This window comes from Gadus macrocephalus, chromosome 14 (genome assembly GCF_031168955.1).
Source record: "Gadus macrocephalus chromosome 14, ASM3116895v1".
In the NCBI taxonomy this organism is placed as follows: Eukaryota; Metazoa; Chordata; class Actinopteri; order Gadiformes; family Gadidae; genus Gadus; species Gadus macrocephalus.
The window spans coordinates 19,494,392-19,511,384 of record NC_082395.1 but is presented as its reverse complement, the minus strand read 5'-3'; the positions used below and the strand labels follow the sequence as shown (position 1 = coordinate 19,511,384).

Sequence of the window (16,993 nt, the reverse complement as noted above, 5' to 3'; positions counted from 1 at the left end):
CTTAAGTCCATATGCGGACGCAACGGCGTGCCACACGATGGAAAGAGTGCCTGACCCAGCACATTCATCGTGTTCACCCGGCGATGAGTGATCTGATGTGAACTAAAACAACGGTTAAATCAAGGAAGGGAGCCTGTGTGTGTGTGTGTGTGTGTGTGTGTGTGTGTGTGTGGAGAAGAGAGGATGATAATGGATTTGCTGTTGGAGAAGTTTGAGTGACTGTATATTGGAGCTGGCACATCTAAAAGATATGGAGAGAGGGAGCGAGAGACAAAGAGAGAGAGAGAAAGAGAGCGAGAGAGAGAGAGAGAGAGAGAGAGTGTGTTCCCTTTGTTTAGCTCATTCTTTAACTTCACTCCCTCCATCTCTCTTCCCCCCTTAATGATTCATTTCCAGGTTCCTTGCCAGGAAGGGAGGGATGGAGGGAGAGCCAGGGGGGAGACAGGGGAGGAAGAGTTGGGAGAGCCTGATGAAGAGACCCAGAGCCTGGCTGGACAGCTGGGTTAGAAGGCCCTTTGTGGACCTGGTGCATGAGGCCACACACACACATGCTCAGTTGGCTCACACACAGACGCACACGCTAACACACAATAACACGCGCCTCACACACACACACACACACACACACACACACACACACACACACACACACACACACACACACACACACACACACACACACACACACACACACACACACACACACACACACACACACACACACACACACACACACACACACACAAATGTGTATATATTCCTGGTAAATCTGTCAAATAGAAAGGAATGGGATGGGACCGTGTGTGTGTGCGCGCATGTGTGTGTGTCTGTGCGTACGTGCTCGTGTGTAAGCTGTGGGGAGTATAAGTGAGTGTTGTAGGGTCATATGATCCTGTCCCAATTAGAAAAGCTGCCTTTGTAAACTTCTCACCCCGCCACATGACGCTTACATCATATTCATGCTAACAGCGGAGCTCTGAGAGCTGGGAATTCAATCACACGTTTCAAACACGCACGCGCACACACAAACACGCACGTGCACACACACACACACACACACACACACATACACATAACTGGGCCAGCAAGCACGGCTCCTGCTTGTCTCGATATCTCAAGGGATGCTAGGCTAATTCAATCCTGTGTGGATACCACTCCAGTGCTATTAGCAGCCCTGCGCTAAGGGGTGCTAACCCTTTAGCCGTCGGACCACAATGTACCTGTAAATGTACAAAAGGTACAAGCGACAGCAATGCCCCGGAGACGCCCACCTGAGGCACACATCCACACACAAAGCGCCGCCATTTAAGTGGCTCGCATCCGTCTTAACCCATTAAGGATCTGAAGGTCAAAGATTAAAGGTCAGGGTGGAGAGTCACATGGTCCCAGGGCTTACCTTTGGGGAGAAGCCTGTCCACACAGGTGTTGCCATTAGAGTGTGCGTTTGTGGGCGTTTGTGTGCGTTTGTGTGTGTGCGTGCGTGTGTATTGTGTGCGTGTGCATGTGTGTCTGTTTGTCTGTGTGTGTGTGTGCGTGCGTGCGCTCACCTCGAGGCTCTTCGGCTTGTTTTGCCAGTTTACGGAGGGCTGCAGCGAATCCGGAGTGAGCCGACTGGGCAGCCGGGCTCCCATTGGCTACGATGGAGCCGTTGAGAGGTGAGGGGGTGAGGGGGCTGACCGTTGCCGTGGTACGAGTCGCCGTGGAGATCATTCCTAAAGATGGTGACTTTGGCTCATGGCTCATGCCTGAGAGGAGAAGGGAGGAGCAAAAAAAGGGAATTGATTAGTCATTGATTCATGATCAACGTTGCGTTTAGGGTCACAATAGGCTAGGCCTGTGTTGACTGATCCCACTAATAGTGGGGCCACGGGTGTCAGTACAAACGCACCCTTCAGGATGACCCATTCAACCACTCACATGGCAGGGAAGCATGTAAATAGGATAAGACCCGATTCCTAGAAGTGAGCCCTCAACCGAGCCTTGGGCTGTCTGTCTACGTGTGACAGCTGCACGGCCAGGGATTGGTGGAATGGAGTGGACTGTGTGTGTATATTATGGGATGGGGGGGGGAGGGTCGTTGGTCTATTGGCTGAGGGTCAGAGGTGAGGTGAGGAGGCTGGATCAGTGAGCAGTCTTTCCCGTCTGCCCCAGTTCACAGCGCCCGGCATGCTGGGACCAGGTCACCAGGAGACTAGGCGCACACGCACACGCACACACACACAAACACACACCTCTCTCCACTGATTGGTTGCACAATAATGTGACCAGCAGCAGTATTCAACCAACCAAAATTAGGAATTTACAGTTCTGGATGCTAGGATGCTGGGCTCAAAACATGATTCACACAAATACTGCTCCTGTCATGAGGAAGCATTCCTCTACAACTAAGAAGTGCATCCATTGTGCCTTTATATCATATTACTACATATTAATCATGTTTGTCCGTGTAAACCAAACAAACAAACGACTTGAAATCGCTTATGATTTACGACCCGATATTCTTTACTTCTGTTTGTGTATTCGTTGTGTCTCCAGGCTTATATTGACCTTTTAGTAGCTTTAGGGCAAAGAGTACTTCTGCCCTTTGAGTGTGTGTTTATGTTTGTGATTCTGTGTGTGTCTAGCGAAAGGTGACACTTTTACAGTGCGTTGGTCAGTGGAATGTATGAATGACTGAGTGGTCCGCGGTAGCCTTGCTTACTTCAACCCACACACACACACACAGACATAAATACTCAGGCACACACACATGCTGATGTGAGGTATGACTTCCTGTGTGGAGGTGGCTCTAGGTTCATATGGAATGTTGGTGAAGAAATAGGGGGATTAACCATTCCATTAACACACACACACACACACACACACACACACACACACACACACACACACACACACACACACACACACACACACACACACACACACACACACACACACACACTGTTTACATTCCATGTCTATGTCTATCCTCTGGCAGACACACAGTAACCACAATCCCAGACATGCACACGCACACAAGAAGAAGAAACCCACCCACACACGCCGACAGACACACAAGCTGGGAGTGCTCTGTTCTGTTCACTAACAGAATATCAATACTACAATTATACGAGTTGGAATTACATATTGGACTAGCCCAGAGACATTAAAGAGGTGCCGTTTTCTCTCTCTCACACACACACACACACGGACACACATACACACACACACACAGAGCTGCGTGTGCGTGCATGTGTAAAACAATGAATAAGTGTGTTCTACCTCAGCATTGCTCTGCCTGACCTTCCAATCGCCCAGTACCCTCTGAGTGAACCCACCGACAATTAATCATGGAATCAACAATGACTACTGTCTTTACACACTCACACCACCGCACAGCCCGCCCGACATTCAGTCTTATACACACACACACACACACACTCTAACAGGGCACACACACAGACCCATACCCACATGTGTGCGCACAGCGCATGGAGACACAAACACACACACACACAGAAAGACAAATAACCAATGGTGAAAGAATTGCATATAAGCAAACAGGCCGTCTAAGTATTCATGCCTCGATCCAGCCCAGCACTGAGAGCGCACACACACACACACACACACACACACACACACACACACACACACACACACACACACACACACACACACACACACACACACACACACACACACACACACACACACACACACACACACACACACCTCTTTAGATAGTCACTGACCATTCAACTGTATGAGAACCAGGAAGTGTTCACACACAAAAGAAGACAGATACGTCCACGGCCAGAGAGATAGAGCACGGCTCAGAGTTCAGAGCTCACCACCTCCGGGGGAGACACGCAGACCCAGTCCACCGTCCCACACACATGCTCCCCTGCACACACACACACACACACGCGCAGACCACCAGATTGCGAACGCTAAGAAACACACTGGTATAACCTGAATCATGTACAAATACCTTTTTGAACACATACACTTTAAAACACCCACACACACATACAAGGCTACACCGACAAAAAACAAACAACACAAACAATAGAAACAGGTAATCCCGCACACACAGACACGCAAGCATGGCCAGATGACACAGGCGGAGCGAGAGAGAGACGGAAAGCCCGACGGAGGCTCCTTACTGTACAAAGGAGCGGAGCGTCATCAGTCTCCCATGGCTGCATCTTCCTGCTGAGCCCAGCCCGCCACACAGAGCCCCTACCCAGCAGGACACACCGCATCTTCCTCTCCTCCTCCTGCTGCTCCTCCACCTCCTCCACCTCCTCTCTCTCTGTCGCTCTCTAGTATCGCCTCTATCTGCCGCCCGAACCTCCCCCCCTCTCTCTCTCTCCCCCCCTCTCCCCCTCTCCCTCTCTCTCTCAAAGAACAGTTTGGAGCTTATCTAACAAAACACACACACACACACACACACACACACACACACACACACACACACACACACACGCACTCTGCCTATCCGTGTCCTCCTCACTTGCTCGCTCCCTCTCTCTCTCTCTCTCTCTCTCTGGCTCCCTCACTCACACTCTACTGCTTGGCTCGCTCACCCTGCCCTGCTCTCTACCTCTCTCTCTCTCTCTCTATCTCTCTCTGTCTTGCTGGCTCTCTCTCTCCCTCCCTTGATGAGAAAACAGAAATTCTTAGCCCAGCAGCTGCTACGATGTCACATGACGACCTGCCCCCCCCCCCACCCCCACCCCCCCCAACCTATAATTCCTCAGCCATTTGCAGATAACAGACAGAGGCATGCATGCCCTGCCATGGGGGCACTTAGGGGAGGGGTCCCGGGGGGAGGAGGAGGGGGAGGAAGAGGAGGAGGAGGAGGCGCTCGAAGGTGGTGTGTGCATCTGTGTGTGTGGATGTGTCATCCACTTCTTCTCTTTTTTTTTCCCACACAGGGTCGGTCATCAGATCTGACCCCATAGTGGGTGAGCGAGGGTGGGGGAAGATAAACTGTGTCTGTCTGTGTGTTTGTGTGGAAAGAGCGTCAGAGAGGGAGCGAGAGAGCACGAGAGAGAGAGCGCGAGCGAGAGAGAGCCTGAGAGGGAGACTTGTCCTGGCCTGTGTCAGGCCCTGCAGCACAAGTGAGCTAACCCACCGAGTCGGAATCAATTTCTCTCCCCCTCCAAGTCTAAAAACTGAAGTGGCATTCGGCAAACACACATCGTTGTCACACACAGAACCACACAACGCAGTATTGTTCGATGTGGTCAGTGTTAAATAGCGAGTCCACTTCCTCCCTGATGTTGTGTCTTCGCTGGGGTGTGAATGAGCAGGTTCTGTAGTCACTTCCTCCTTCCGCCACCTGATACTCCTATCCAAACAGTGAGAAGGCCAGCGCAACGAAGAGAGACGATCGAGAGAGAGAAAGAGACAACGAGAGAGAGATACAGAGAGACTGAGAGGAAGAGTGGGAGATGAGTTTAGAGGAGCTTGATGAATTGCGAGAAACTATGTGAGAGAGAGAGAGAGAGAGAGAGAGAGAGAGAGAGAGAGAGAGAGAGAGAGAGAGAGAGAGAGACTCAGGCCAAGCCGTGTGCTTCCTCCAGAGTGGCCGATAGAGAGAGATAGACCTACTTATGAAGCAAAGCAACATGGTGGCCAGTGGTGTGCCAAGAGCCACTTCTCAACAAAGCTCCTTTCTGTTTCTTAGGCCACGCTCTAGCTCCTCTGAGACAACACGACACACCAGTCCCCTGCCCCCCCCCCACATATCGATGCTTCGTCCCCTTGCTTCCTGTTTCCCCCCCCCCCTCTCTCTTCCATCCCCTCTTCCCCTCCAACACTCTCCTTCCTTCTCTTTCATCCTTCTCTCCCCCCAACCCCCTCCCTATCGGCCACTCTGGAGGAAGCACACGGCGCGGTCTCTCTCTCTCTCTCTCTCTCTCTCTCTCTCTCTCTCTCTCTCTCTCTCTCTCTCTCTCTCTCTCTCTCTCTCTCTCTCTCTCTCTCTCTCTCTCTCTCTCTCTCTCTCTCTCTCTCTCTCTCTCTCTCTCTCTGCTAACATCATGTTGACAGATAAGGAGCCCATTCACTCCCAGTTGCTGTGGGCCGCAACACAACAAGACACAGCAGGCCACCGTAGATAGAGTGCCGCTGAGAAACAGGGTAAAATAAACTGCACTTTTTATTTCTCCATCTGGCCGAGGCGAGGCGTCGAACGCAATCACCACTTGAAGACAAGGGATTAACATGCTCACCCGATCGGATTAGAGGCACAACCAGGCCCTTGTCACCACGCTAATATCTTTAGTGGGAGTGTTAGCAAAACAAGGAGGGACTTAAAAGCAGTACGGAAAGGTTGTGTTTAATTTATGTGTCGGAAATTCTGAACTTAACGAGGACTTGATTGCAACACAAGCCGCTAAGAAAGATAATGAGAGACTAGTAGCAAAGGAAATACTAATCATATGAGTAAATTGCAAAATTCCATTAGTATCAGAAAGAAAAGACCAATTCATTCAGCACAAACGCTTTCATACAATCCTCGAAACGTCCAGCAGATGGAGACTTCTTACAGTAAAGGGAAACCTACTTACAATGCCTTGCTATCCAGCGATACTCAAACAATAAAACAAGGGTAGCTGTACCTAATACGGGCGAGATTATACCACTCAAATAGAAGCCAGGCCTTTGCTTAAATAAAGGGTATATATGTGGGTTTTCATGGTCTTTCAAGGAGCCATCTTGGGAGGGGATTATTAAGCACAGTAGCGTCGGCTCTTTCAGACCGCCTAAGGGTTAAAGGAATCTGTTAAACGCCCCGGCTCCTGGTGTAATTAACCCTTTGAGTGTTGTTACAGCCCAAGGGAAAACAAAACAAAGTAGTTGGAAAAAGGAATGCCGGTTGAAGCACGTGCACGCACACGCACGCACGCACACGCACACGCACGCACGCACACGCACGCACACGCACACACACACACACACACACACACACACACACACACAACAGGCATCCACACATATAGAAGACAGTACACATGAACATATATTCGCGTACAGGAGCCCACGCAACCTCACACGGAACACACACACATGCACAGGACAGCAGCTCTCTACAGCTAGATGACATACAGTAAACACAAAGTCTTAACACCCCACTGGGAGGAAAGCGGATCATTAACACACCAACAAACACACAGCCACACTTTTCCAACATTCTGTTGGCTGGAATGCAGATTACCCTTTCTGGCTCTCTTTGACATAGACATGTAGGAAGAGAGAGAGAGACAGAGAGAGAGAGACAGAGAGGGAGAGAGACAGAGAGAGACAGAGAGAGACAGAGAGAGAGAGAGAGACTGAGAGAGAGAGAGAGAGACAGACAGACAGAGACAGAGACAGAGAGAGAGAGAGAGAGAGGGAGGGAGGGAGGGAGAGAGAGGGAGGGAGGGAGAGACAGAGAGACAGAGGGAGGGAGAGAGACAGAGAGAGAGAGACAGAGCGAGAGAGACAGGGAGAGAGACAGAGAGAGAGAGAGAGAGAGAGAGACAGAGCGAGAGCGAGAGAGAGAGAGAGAGAGAGAGACAGAGAGAGAGAGAGCGGGGGAGAGACAGAGAGAGCGATAGAGTAAGGGAGGCAGGGAGGGAGGGGGAGTAAATCCTCTTGGCTCCTGTGTGCCCAGGCCAGCATGAAGATAATGCAGTGGCAGCTCTAGAGGGTGGTTAATCTTTAACCAGGAAGGGATTTGCCTATCAGCTCGTTAAAACTAGCAGCGCAACGCTATTCCCTATCTGATCCAGGCAACCTTCCAGGCCAGGCCAGGTCAGGACCAGGCCAGAACGGCTCCTCGGTGCACAGCATGATGGGCTCTCTTTTGGCCCCGGGTCAGTAGTAGTAGTAGTAGTAGTAGTCGTATTGGGGCGGGGTATTTATGGGTTGCTTCCTGAGGGCTCCCCCTCGTAGGAGTGGCCGTTTGGTGTGGTGTGGTGAGCAGACAGACTTCCACAGCTAGGCCGCGGCTGATTGACTGCTGCTGGGGGTCTGAAGACATCCAGGCCTCGGGGGCTTACCGCTATGCCAGGGAGGAGGGGAGTGAGGGAGAGAGGGAGGGAGGAGGGGAGAGAGGGAGGGAGGGAGCTATCTACAGATGACAAAATATTCTGAATCTATTATGGAACCACCTTGAAGCAAGTGATAACTGGATACGTTTGACATCATGGATTCTGAAGTTACAGTAAAAATAGAACAAATATTGAACTTTAACTACTGGGAGAACTGGAGCAGTAGTTAAACAATTTGGAGGAATCCGGGAAACTCGTGGTGTGGTTTGCTCTCAGTGTGAGGGGAAGCTGGGTAACGGGGCGTCTTGAGAAAGTCACATGCTGAAGATACTCATAATGTGGTTGGTATATATCACACACACACACACACACACACACACACAAACACACAAAGCAGGATAAACCAGCTCAGGTTGTGCAGGTTTGTTTGACATCTGTAATGAGTTGTCAGTGCAATCTCCCCTCGGGCACTACCAAACGTACGTGCGTGTTGGTGGGTGTGAAAAAGTGATCAAAGGAACCCTCGAAACCGCGGTTCGTCTTGCAGCAGAACGAGAACAAAATTCGAGAGAACAGGGAAAGGAAAGCAAATGGGTAGGAGGCAAGTTAGGATGAGCATTAGTGAGCTTTAGCTCTCTCCACTCACTCAATCAACTCTCAAACCAAAGCACCTAGTACGCACGACTGTATAAGCAAACATAGATGTACTATATCATTAAGCAGAGCCGGTATCTCAGCATGTTCCTCACTGTCAGTGTGTGTGTGTGTATCTGTGTCCCCTGTTCTCTGTGTCTATGTGCCTCTCTCTGTGTAGATATGCACCCAGCACTCCATCTTCCCTTGTCTGAGGGCGATTTTGTTTAATTTGGGAAACTCACACAACCCTTATGGGAGGACAAAGAAGTTAAGTTAATTATGCCTCTAAGTATCTATCTCTCAGGTCTGTAGATGTCCGACACTCTGCACGAAAATTATTTAAAATGCAAATCATCTTCCGTGCTATTCTGAACTTTCGACCACAAAGTCAGAGGTTCCTTAAACCCTTCTGGTTTCTGAGTGTGTCTGCTCAGAGGCGTCCACGGTCACACTATTGGTACCAATTGCCTTGGGAGGAATTGTGGCTGATCTGGATATCTCTGTGGTTGTTGGCACTCTGTGAGTTGAGTACGTTAGCTGGTTCTTTATTAAATCCAGCAGGTATGCATGCACCAGTGCTGTGTCTTGAGGAAAGGAATAGAAAATACACTCTCCTTTCCCCCCCAGCCTCCACTGCCTTGGTCTACTAATTACACACACACATACACACACACACACACACACACACACACAAACACACACACACAAACACACACACACGTGTGTGCGTCTTTGTGGGCTCTCATGTCTCACATCAGCGTAGGCGTAAAACAGTAAAGTCTGGTTACGCCTCACCATGATTCCAAAAAGGTGTGAACACACACACACACACACACACACACACACACACACACACACCAGTAACTCATTCTCTCTGCTGTGCTCTACGTACACGAGTGCACGCATGCATTGCTCACACACAAACCAGCAGACAAGGGGAAGTCCAAGGGCTAAACCAAACACTTGAGTCTAGTGTTTGGCCTGTGAATCTGGTGGCTTAAAGCAAGAATTACCGACCAGTCTCCATCTCCCTCTTCACCTGTCAGTCTTACACAGGTATGGACACACACACACACACACACACACACACACACACACACACACACACACACACACACACACACACACACACACACACACACACACACACACACACACACACACACACACACACACACACACACAATGCAGGAGGCAGAGAAACAATCAAGCACACAAACACACACACACACACACACACACACACACACACGCATGGCACGTGGGAACAGCAAATAAATATTTGCACACATGCAACAGAGCCACAGAAGCGCTTATCGCCATTTCTGCACCTGTGATACACAAACACACACGCTAATGTACACACACACACACTGCATTACATTAGGATGTAACACATGTGCCTTCCCTCTCCTTCTGTCTCCCTCTGTCTTTACTGTGCAGATGAGCAGCCAACTGCTCTTATGTAAATGTATTCTATATAATCACATGCGCAAATCACATCTTCTTTCTCTCTCCACATCCTGATCTCAGTCCTTATCTCTCTCTCTGAAGGAATCAGTCGGGATATGATTGTGTAATTAGCATTCACTCTGCTCTTCCCAGCCCTGAACCCTCTGTGTCTGTGTAACACACACACGCACGAGCACACGCACACACACACACACTTATATAAAATAAATCATTGACCATTAGTATACTATTATGGGATTGACTTGATCAACAGCCATCACCTAGGCCTAAACTGAGGGTGGTTTATTCGATAAACAGGCATTTGCAAATGAACAGAGGGAAGAAATCCCCAACACCTCAACTCTTAATCATTTTAACAAGTCCTGCTATGTAAATACCACACACAAAGAAAAGAAGGATTATATCATTATCTTTCTCTTAGAGAAAGCATGGCTTTCTCGAACAGGGGCCACTGCTTGAAGGTATTGTTATTCAATGGGAATCCATCGAGTCACAGAGGGGGTTACCACCGGATTGGACATGCTTGGCAAATACAAATCTCTGCAAATACGATTTTTTATTAATTAGGTTCCCCGTTGATTATTTTTGTTTCTTTTTTTATTCTCGCGTAATAGTATTGATGGAGGACCGAAAATAGGAGTTAGCATACAGAGGAAGAAGGAGAGGACCGGTCCAGGCGGTTCTGAGGGCTATGTGGGCCTTGGACAGGCCTGTGCATAGAGGAACGCTGGCGGTTTACAGGGACTACAGGCGTTGAGCTTCATCCTTAAGCCGATTACAAACCCCAAGATGAAAGACTTGACTTCCCTTCACACACGTCTGACCCCGTTCACACAAGTGTGATGACAAGGTAGCACACGGATGGACATTTAGCAACATGAAAACACACACACACACACACACACACACACACACACACACACACACACACACACACACACACACACACACACACACACACACACACACACACACACACACACACACACACACACACACACACACACAGTAGATAGCTGCTTAAAGTTAAGCCAGTAACACATTAAGGGGAGCACATTAGGAGACTACAATGTGACTTCACAGTGAAAGTAATTTGTAAAGACACACACAACCAACCACATGAACTGTTTGTGTGTCTTTGTGTGTGTGTGGAAGGCGCTTATCAGAGCAAGGGCTTTCATTGCACATACATCAGCAGCGAAAACAAACACACAAAGATTTAATTTCTGAGGTTTACATATATGCCCCTGATTGACAATGTGTTGTCCATCTTAATTAAGAGCCAACCTCTAATAAGAAGCATCAGCATAATAGAGAGGGTGTTACTAGATGACCAAATAGTATGGAAGAATGAGAGAACGTGAACTCAAACATGTAGATGATAAAAAAGGTGTAACATAGTGAAACGGGGATAAACTCCAAATGAGGTCTTCTTACATGAAGAGTGTGTGTGTGTGTGTGTGTGTGTGTAGATCAGTGAGAGGTCAGGTGTCCTGTTCCCAAGACATGCTGGGGCAGATCAGGTGACTGATAGCATCTGCTTGTCACACACACACACACACACACACACACACACACACACACACACACACACACACACACACACACACACACACACACACACACACACACACACACACACACACACACACACACACACACACACACAGGAGAGTGAAAAGAGAGAGAAAGAGAGAGTGAGATGGAGACATCGATGGCTATTCCACACCTTCTGTACAGACATTTGCCGTCTGAACCAAGATTATAAGGCTGATGATGATGCCTACCATGCTAAGGGAAGAGGCCCTATCATTGCTAAGCTAAGAGGCCCTATCATTAAGTGTCTGAACTATGGCTTAATAGAATAATAGTCAGGGTTATTATAAATAGGCTATTCTTTTGACAATTTTTTTTTTTTAATTAAGTCTTAATTTTTATTTGTTGCATGTATGAAGCGCTGCATGTAAATCCATATTCTCCGGAAAATACAAATTCCGGAGAACCAAAAGATGTGGTCTCCATATTAGGTTGACGTGACTCATATTCCCCTTTGTTTGATAAAAGGACGAAGATGACACTGATTAACAATGACTATTGGATGACTAAATGGCCACATAATGTGCGGCTGTGAATATGTCAAAACACGCGCGCGCGCGCACACACACACACACACGCATATGTAGAAGCTCAAGTGTAAGGCCAGGTGACACACGGATGGGTAATGTGTGTGGGTGTCAACAAACGGTTACAAAGACCAGCTCACAGAGCAGGTTAGGCTTGATCACACACTTGCACACGCACAAAAGGTATACAGATACACAAACACAATGCACGCACAAAAAATACATCACAATGTGGCCTGTTTTGCCGGACACAGAAAGTCAAGAAAGAAGGACTCAAAGCTATGTCTGTTGATGTGTAAAACCCTCATTACCCAAACACACTACAGTGGTTTTCTAGTCAAGCGCACACACAAACACACGCACAATAAAGAGTACAACCACATTTTCATACCACCTTAGGACATTGTTGTACTGCGAGTCAAATCCAAGCCCAGCCAAGTCTAACACATCCCAGTCTTCCAACCAGGGCCCACTATGTAAACTCAATGCAAACATCAAGGTTTATAGCCAGCGCCATTCAAAACCATTAGGATGGGCTGTCGATAAGGAATATGCAAAACGGGTCACCTTTAGGTCCGGTGTCCCTGTGTCAACAGTACTGGAGTGTGTGTGTGCATGTGTGTGTGTGTGTGTGGGGGGCTGCTAGGGACTATCCTAATCACTCTCTAAACACAACCAGGTGCTGTTGCCACAGACAAACTGTCACCAGTACCCTGCACCACCCCAGCTGCCGTCTGCCCCAGACACCCAGTGTCAGAGCGGGTTAATGGTACAGTAAAGCAGCACCTCCGCGTCTACTGGGGTGCACTCTGCGCCAACTTCAGTGGGACCTGTGGTTTCTGTGACAGGTTAAGAACTGCTGGCTGGTTCAACCGAAGTGTTTATGTTCCCCTTTCTTGTGTGTTGTTTTATGGATCCTTTTAAGTGTGTAGCGAGTTCAGCTATCTATATAATCTATCTGCCTATGTTGAGACAAGTGAGTCTTTTTTTTTTTTACTTAATAGGACATTTGAAAACATTCTGTTACCAAGTGACATCTTGGCACACTAAAAGCAGCCTTTAATTCCGTCCTTATTCTGGCTGTTGTATAAACACTGTCTGCAACCCGATTTAGGACCAATTATGTGTATAATAAGCAAAACTGTGTGTGTGTGTGTGTGTGTGTGTGTGTGTGTTCTATGTCGAAACACTTCTCACGCGCTCCTGTGCGCCAACCGGCGCTCTTCCTGTTAACTGCAGGCGCCGACATCCACTGTTTCTAGTGGCATCACACACACACACACACACACACACACACACACACACACACACACACACACACACACACACACACACACACACACACACACACACACACACGAAGACCAACCCCCACCTCGGGCACACCAAACGGTCACCCATGTAACAACACCACCGCAATCAATAGGCCTACTCCATCAGGCAATAGCTGTACAGTAGACCATATATCGTGACGTCAAAGCATACCGACTAGACTGTGTCTTATGATCTTCATCTTTTTTTTTTTTTTTTATCGACCGACTTAAGAAACTGACGACACAATTACTTCAACGTGTCTCAGTCGCGATGCTTACAGTTTAACCCGAGAAACCCTTCGGGCTATACTTAACATAACAGACGAGGGGACCAGACCAGAAACGTCTTTCTTGGAAACAATGTCAGAAGACGTTAATTAGGGAGTTGTTGGGGCTGTCCGCCCTTTAGACCGGCGATAGCCTGCGTTTCATATCTCGATTGTGGGGAATTTTCAAAAACACAAAGCGAAACATCAGCCCTGTTACAGCTTCGACAGTGGCACGTTTTCTTTCTCTCCATTAAACTCTCTCTTTCCCTTGGTGGTGGCGCGCACACGCGCGCGTGAAGCCGACAAGCTTGGCTTGGCTCGCGAACCCCGACCGACGTTTCCTCGAGATCGTGATAACTTCCTCAACGAAACCATCCTCCACGGAACAACCGGCGGTGTCCGAGATCGAAGTAATCACCCGGAAAAACACTCACCGTAACTACATGCGGGCTTATTCCAATCCGTATCAATTCGTAATTCTTCATTTAGTTGTGAAACCGCGTATCCATCCTTCGGCTTTTTCTCCCAGCTCCGTCGAGAAGAGACTACTTTTGTTGTCACGCAGGAAGCTCCGACGCCTAGCGAGGCCACGGGGACGGAGCTGCTGAGCGGAGGAGCGAGAGAGAGAGCGAGCGAGAGAGAGAGAGGCGGCCAGCTGCTGAGAGCTTGGAGGTGGGGCTTCCTCTAGAGCGGGGACAGACAGACAGACACGGGGGGTGGGGTGGGGCGGGGTGGGGGCAAGCACCTGCTCCCCCGTCACGCCTTCACAGAGCTGACCCCTCATTGTCCCCCCAGCCACGGAGATGAATGGACGGTCGATGCTGCACATTCCGCGTTTGACAAGAATGAAGTTGAAGTATTGTCGCGGCTTTGTCGGGCTTACAATGCGTGCTATAAGGCAGACACGCGGATTGTTATTTTTATTGGGATGATCTTTATGGGGAGGGGGGGGGGGAGGGGGGGGGGGGGGGGGGGGGCAGTTTGGACGGCTCGACGATGAAGAGATAGGAAAAATTTAACATTTTTACGCAGATATTAGAATCAGCCATACATACTATGGGGCTTCTACACAAAACGACAGCATTGTCAAGCTGAATTTGCCCTGAAATGGGAATGTAGTAGTAGGGTGTAATTGCATAGAATGTACACAAGAGGACAGCAATCTACCAGAAGCACGTCAAAAGCTCTTAAATCGGACCTGTGTGGTTGTAAGCGATTTTACAGTGGATTAGAACATGTGTTTACTGTAAGTACCTAAGGACGGTTTGATAAATGCAGTGCAAATTGTACATAGCCCCCTTTTTTAAATGTGGTTCAAACTGAGCACATCAAAGATCCATCCACACACTCACTGTGTACTTTTTTTTATCCATTTGACAGCATATTCCTTAGCTATACTTGACCCAGCAGAGAGAGAGAGAGAGAGTTAGAGTTATGAAGAGGTAAAGCTGGTATGGTTTTGTTGACTAATGGTGCAGTGTTTGAACCTCCGCCTCACATCTGCCTACTGTCTACATTTATACCACCCCTAGGACACACACACACACACACACACACACACACACACACACACACACACACACACACACACACACACACACACACACACACACACACACGCACACGAACACGCACACTATTAACATAATCCGCACAGAGGAAAAACGTTCTAAAAAATGTATGAATGTGCCGTGCCACATGCTACCACACGCTATGTTCTTCCTGTTAAATAACTGTTACTCAGCTTCTAGCGTACAGAATTTACATATGGACCAACGGGAACACATCGCCATTTTGAAGCGGCACAGGATGGTTAAAAATGTATGTCTTTTCCACATAAAGTTTCTGGAGCACGTTACTTTTAAAAACACACATTTGCATTGCACACCCCCCTCCCGAGGCCAAACCTGCACCTAATTACTACTCATCCCCTTAGCCCTGGGGTGCAGGTCTATAGCTAAGGGTGCCTGCAGGGGATCCCTCCCCTCACCTGACCCGGCCTTCTTCCCCCTCCCCATCTTTACCTCCACCACCTTCCTGTGCTCATTCTCCAGCCCCCCCCTCCCCCCATCCACATCATTTGTATCTCTCCAGGCCCAAGGATCCAGGCCTCTCTCTCATACTCTTTCTCACTCTCTCTCTGATTCTCTAGCTCTCTATGTCTTGCTCACGCTGTCTGTCTGTCTGTCTGTCTCTCTGTTTCTTTCTCTCTCTCTCTCTCGTTCTGTCTGTCTCTTTTTCTCTCTCCATCTGTCTGTCTCTGTCTGATTCGGTCTCTCTCTCTCTGTCTATAAGGCTCTCTCCCTATCTCTCTCACTGTCTCTGTATCTCTCTCTCTCTCACTCACTCTCTCTATCTCCCTCCGTCTGTCCGTCTGTATCTGTCTGTCTGTATCCGTCTCTCTCTCTATCTCTCTCCGTCCGTCCATCTGTCTGTATCTGTCTGTCTGTATCTGTCTCTCTGTCTATCTCTCTGCGGTGGACCTGGCCGGGGGCACCGTTGTCTTAATTTAATAAAAGGGCTTAGGCTTTTGAGAGGCTTTTGAAGGATCTGACTGTTAAATTCATTACAATCTATCAGCCACAGGAGACGCAGGCCGGCCGCACGGCTGGGCCCTGGCGTCCAGGGGAAGATGCAGAGAGATCGAGAGAGACAGAGAGAGAGCGATAAAGAGCGATAGAAAGGGAATGGAGAAGTAGTTGGAAATTATTCTGATCTTCATTTAGGCGCCGAGGGAACCATTTCAAATCCTCGACATGGAGAAAAAGTGTGTGTGTGCGCGCTCCAGCAAATTAATGTTAATGTGTAGATGGCAAATGAGAATGGCCAATCAATAGACTTCCGGTACTCTGAACGGATAACCAACCAACCTTTACACACACACACACACACACACAACACACACACACTCAAACCGTGGAAGGCAAAAGCCTCTTTGCCCTCTTGCTGGGAGAGCTACTCAGAGAGCAGGGGAAGACCGGCGTAGAGCTCCCCTGTGGATGCCTGCGGCTCTTCTCCATTCTGCTCATCATGCTGATTGATCCCTACACAGTCAACACACCTAGCAAGCCCCTAGAACACACACACACACACACACACACACACACACACACACACACACACACACACACACACACACACAGACACACACACGA

The 16,993-nt window shown here is 48.6% G+C and overlaps 2 protein-coding genes across 4 annotated transcripts in view; both read right to left on the bottom strand.

Annotated features, from left to right (window-relative positions):
* The window catches only part of gse1b (Gse1 coiled-coil protein b), a 35,987-nt gene extending 21,483 nt beyond the window's left edge, over positions 1–14,504 (bottom strand). For 2 of the 3 annotated variants that reach the window (XM_060071439.1, XM_060071441.1), the window contains exons 1-2: positions 14,273–14,504; positions 1,548–1,745 (exon numbers count right to left, since the gene is read on the bottom strand). In XM_060071439.1, coding sequence (XP_059927422.1) covers positions 1,548–1,743 — 196 coding nt within the window. In that variant the 5' untranslated portion in view covers positions 1,744–1,745; positions 14,273–14,504. Of the gene's footprint in view, positions 1–1,547; positions 1,746–4,145; positions 4,620–14,272 lie in introns of those variants that run through there. The other variant, XM_060071440.1, reaches the window with a different exon arrangement.
* The window catches only part of dbndd1 (dysbindin domain containing 1), a 177,088-nt gene that overhangs the window by 149,155 nt on the left and 10,940 nt on the right, over positions 1–16,993 (bottom strand). The window lies entirely within an intron of this gene.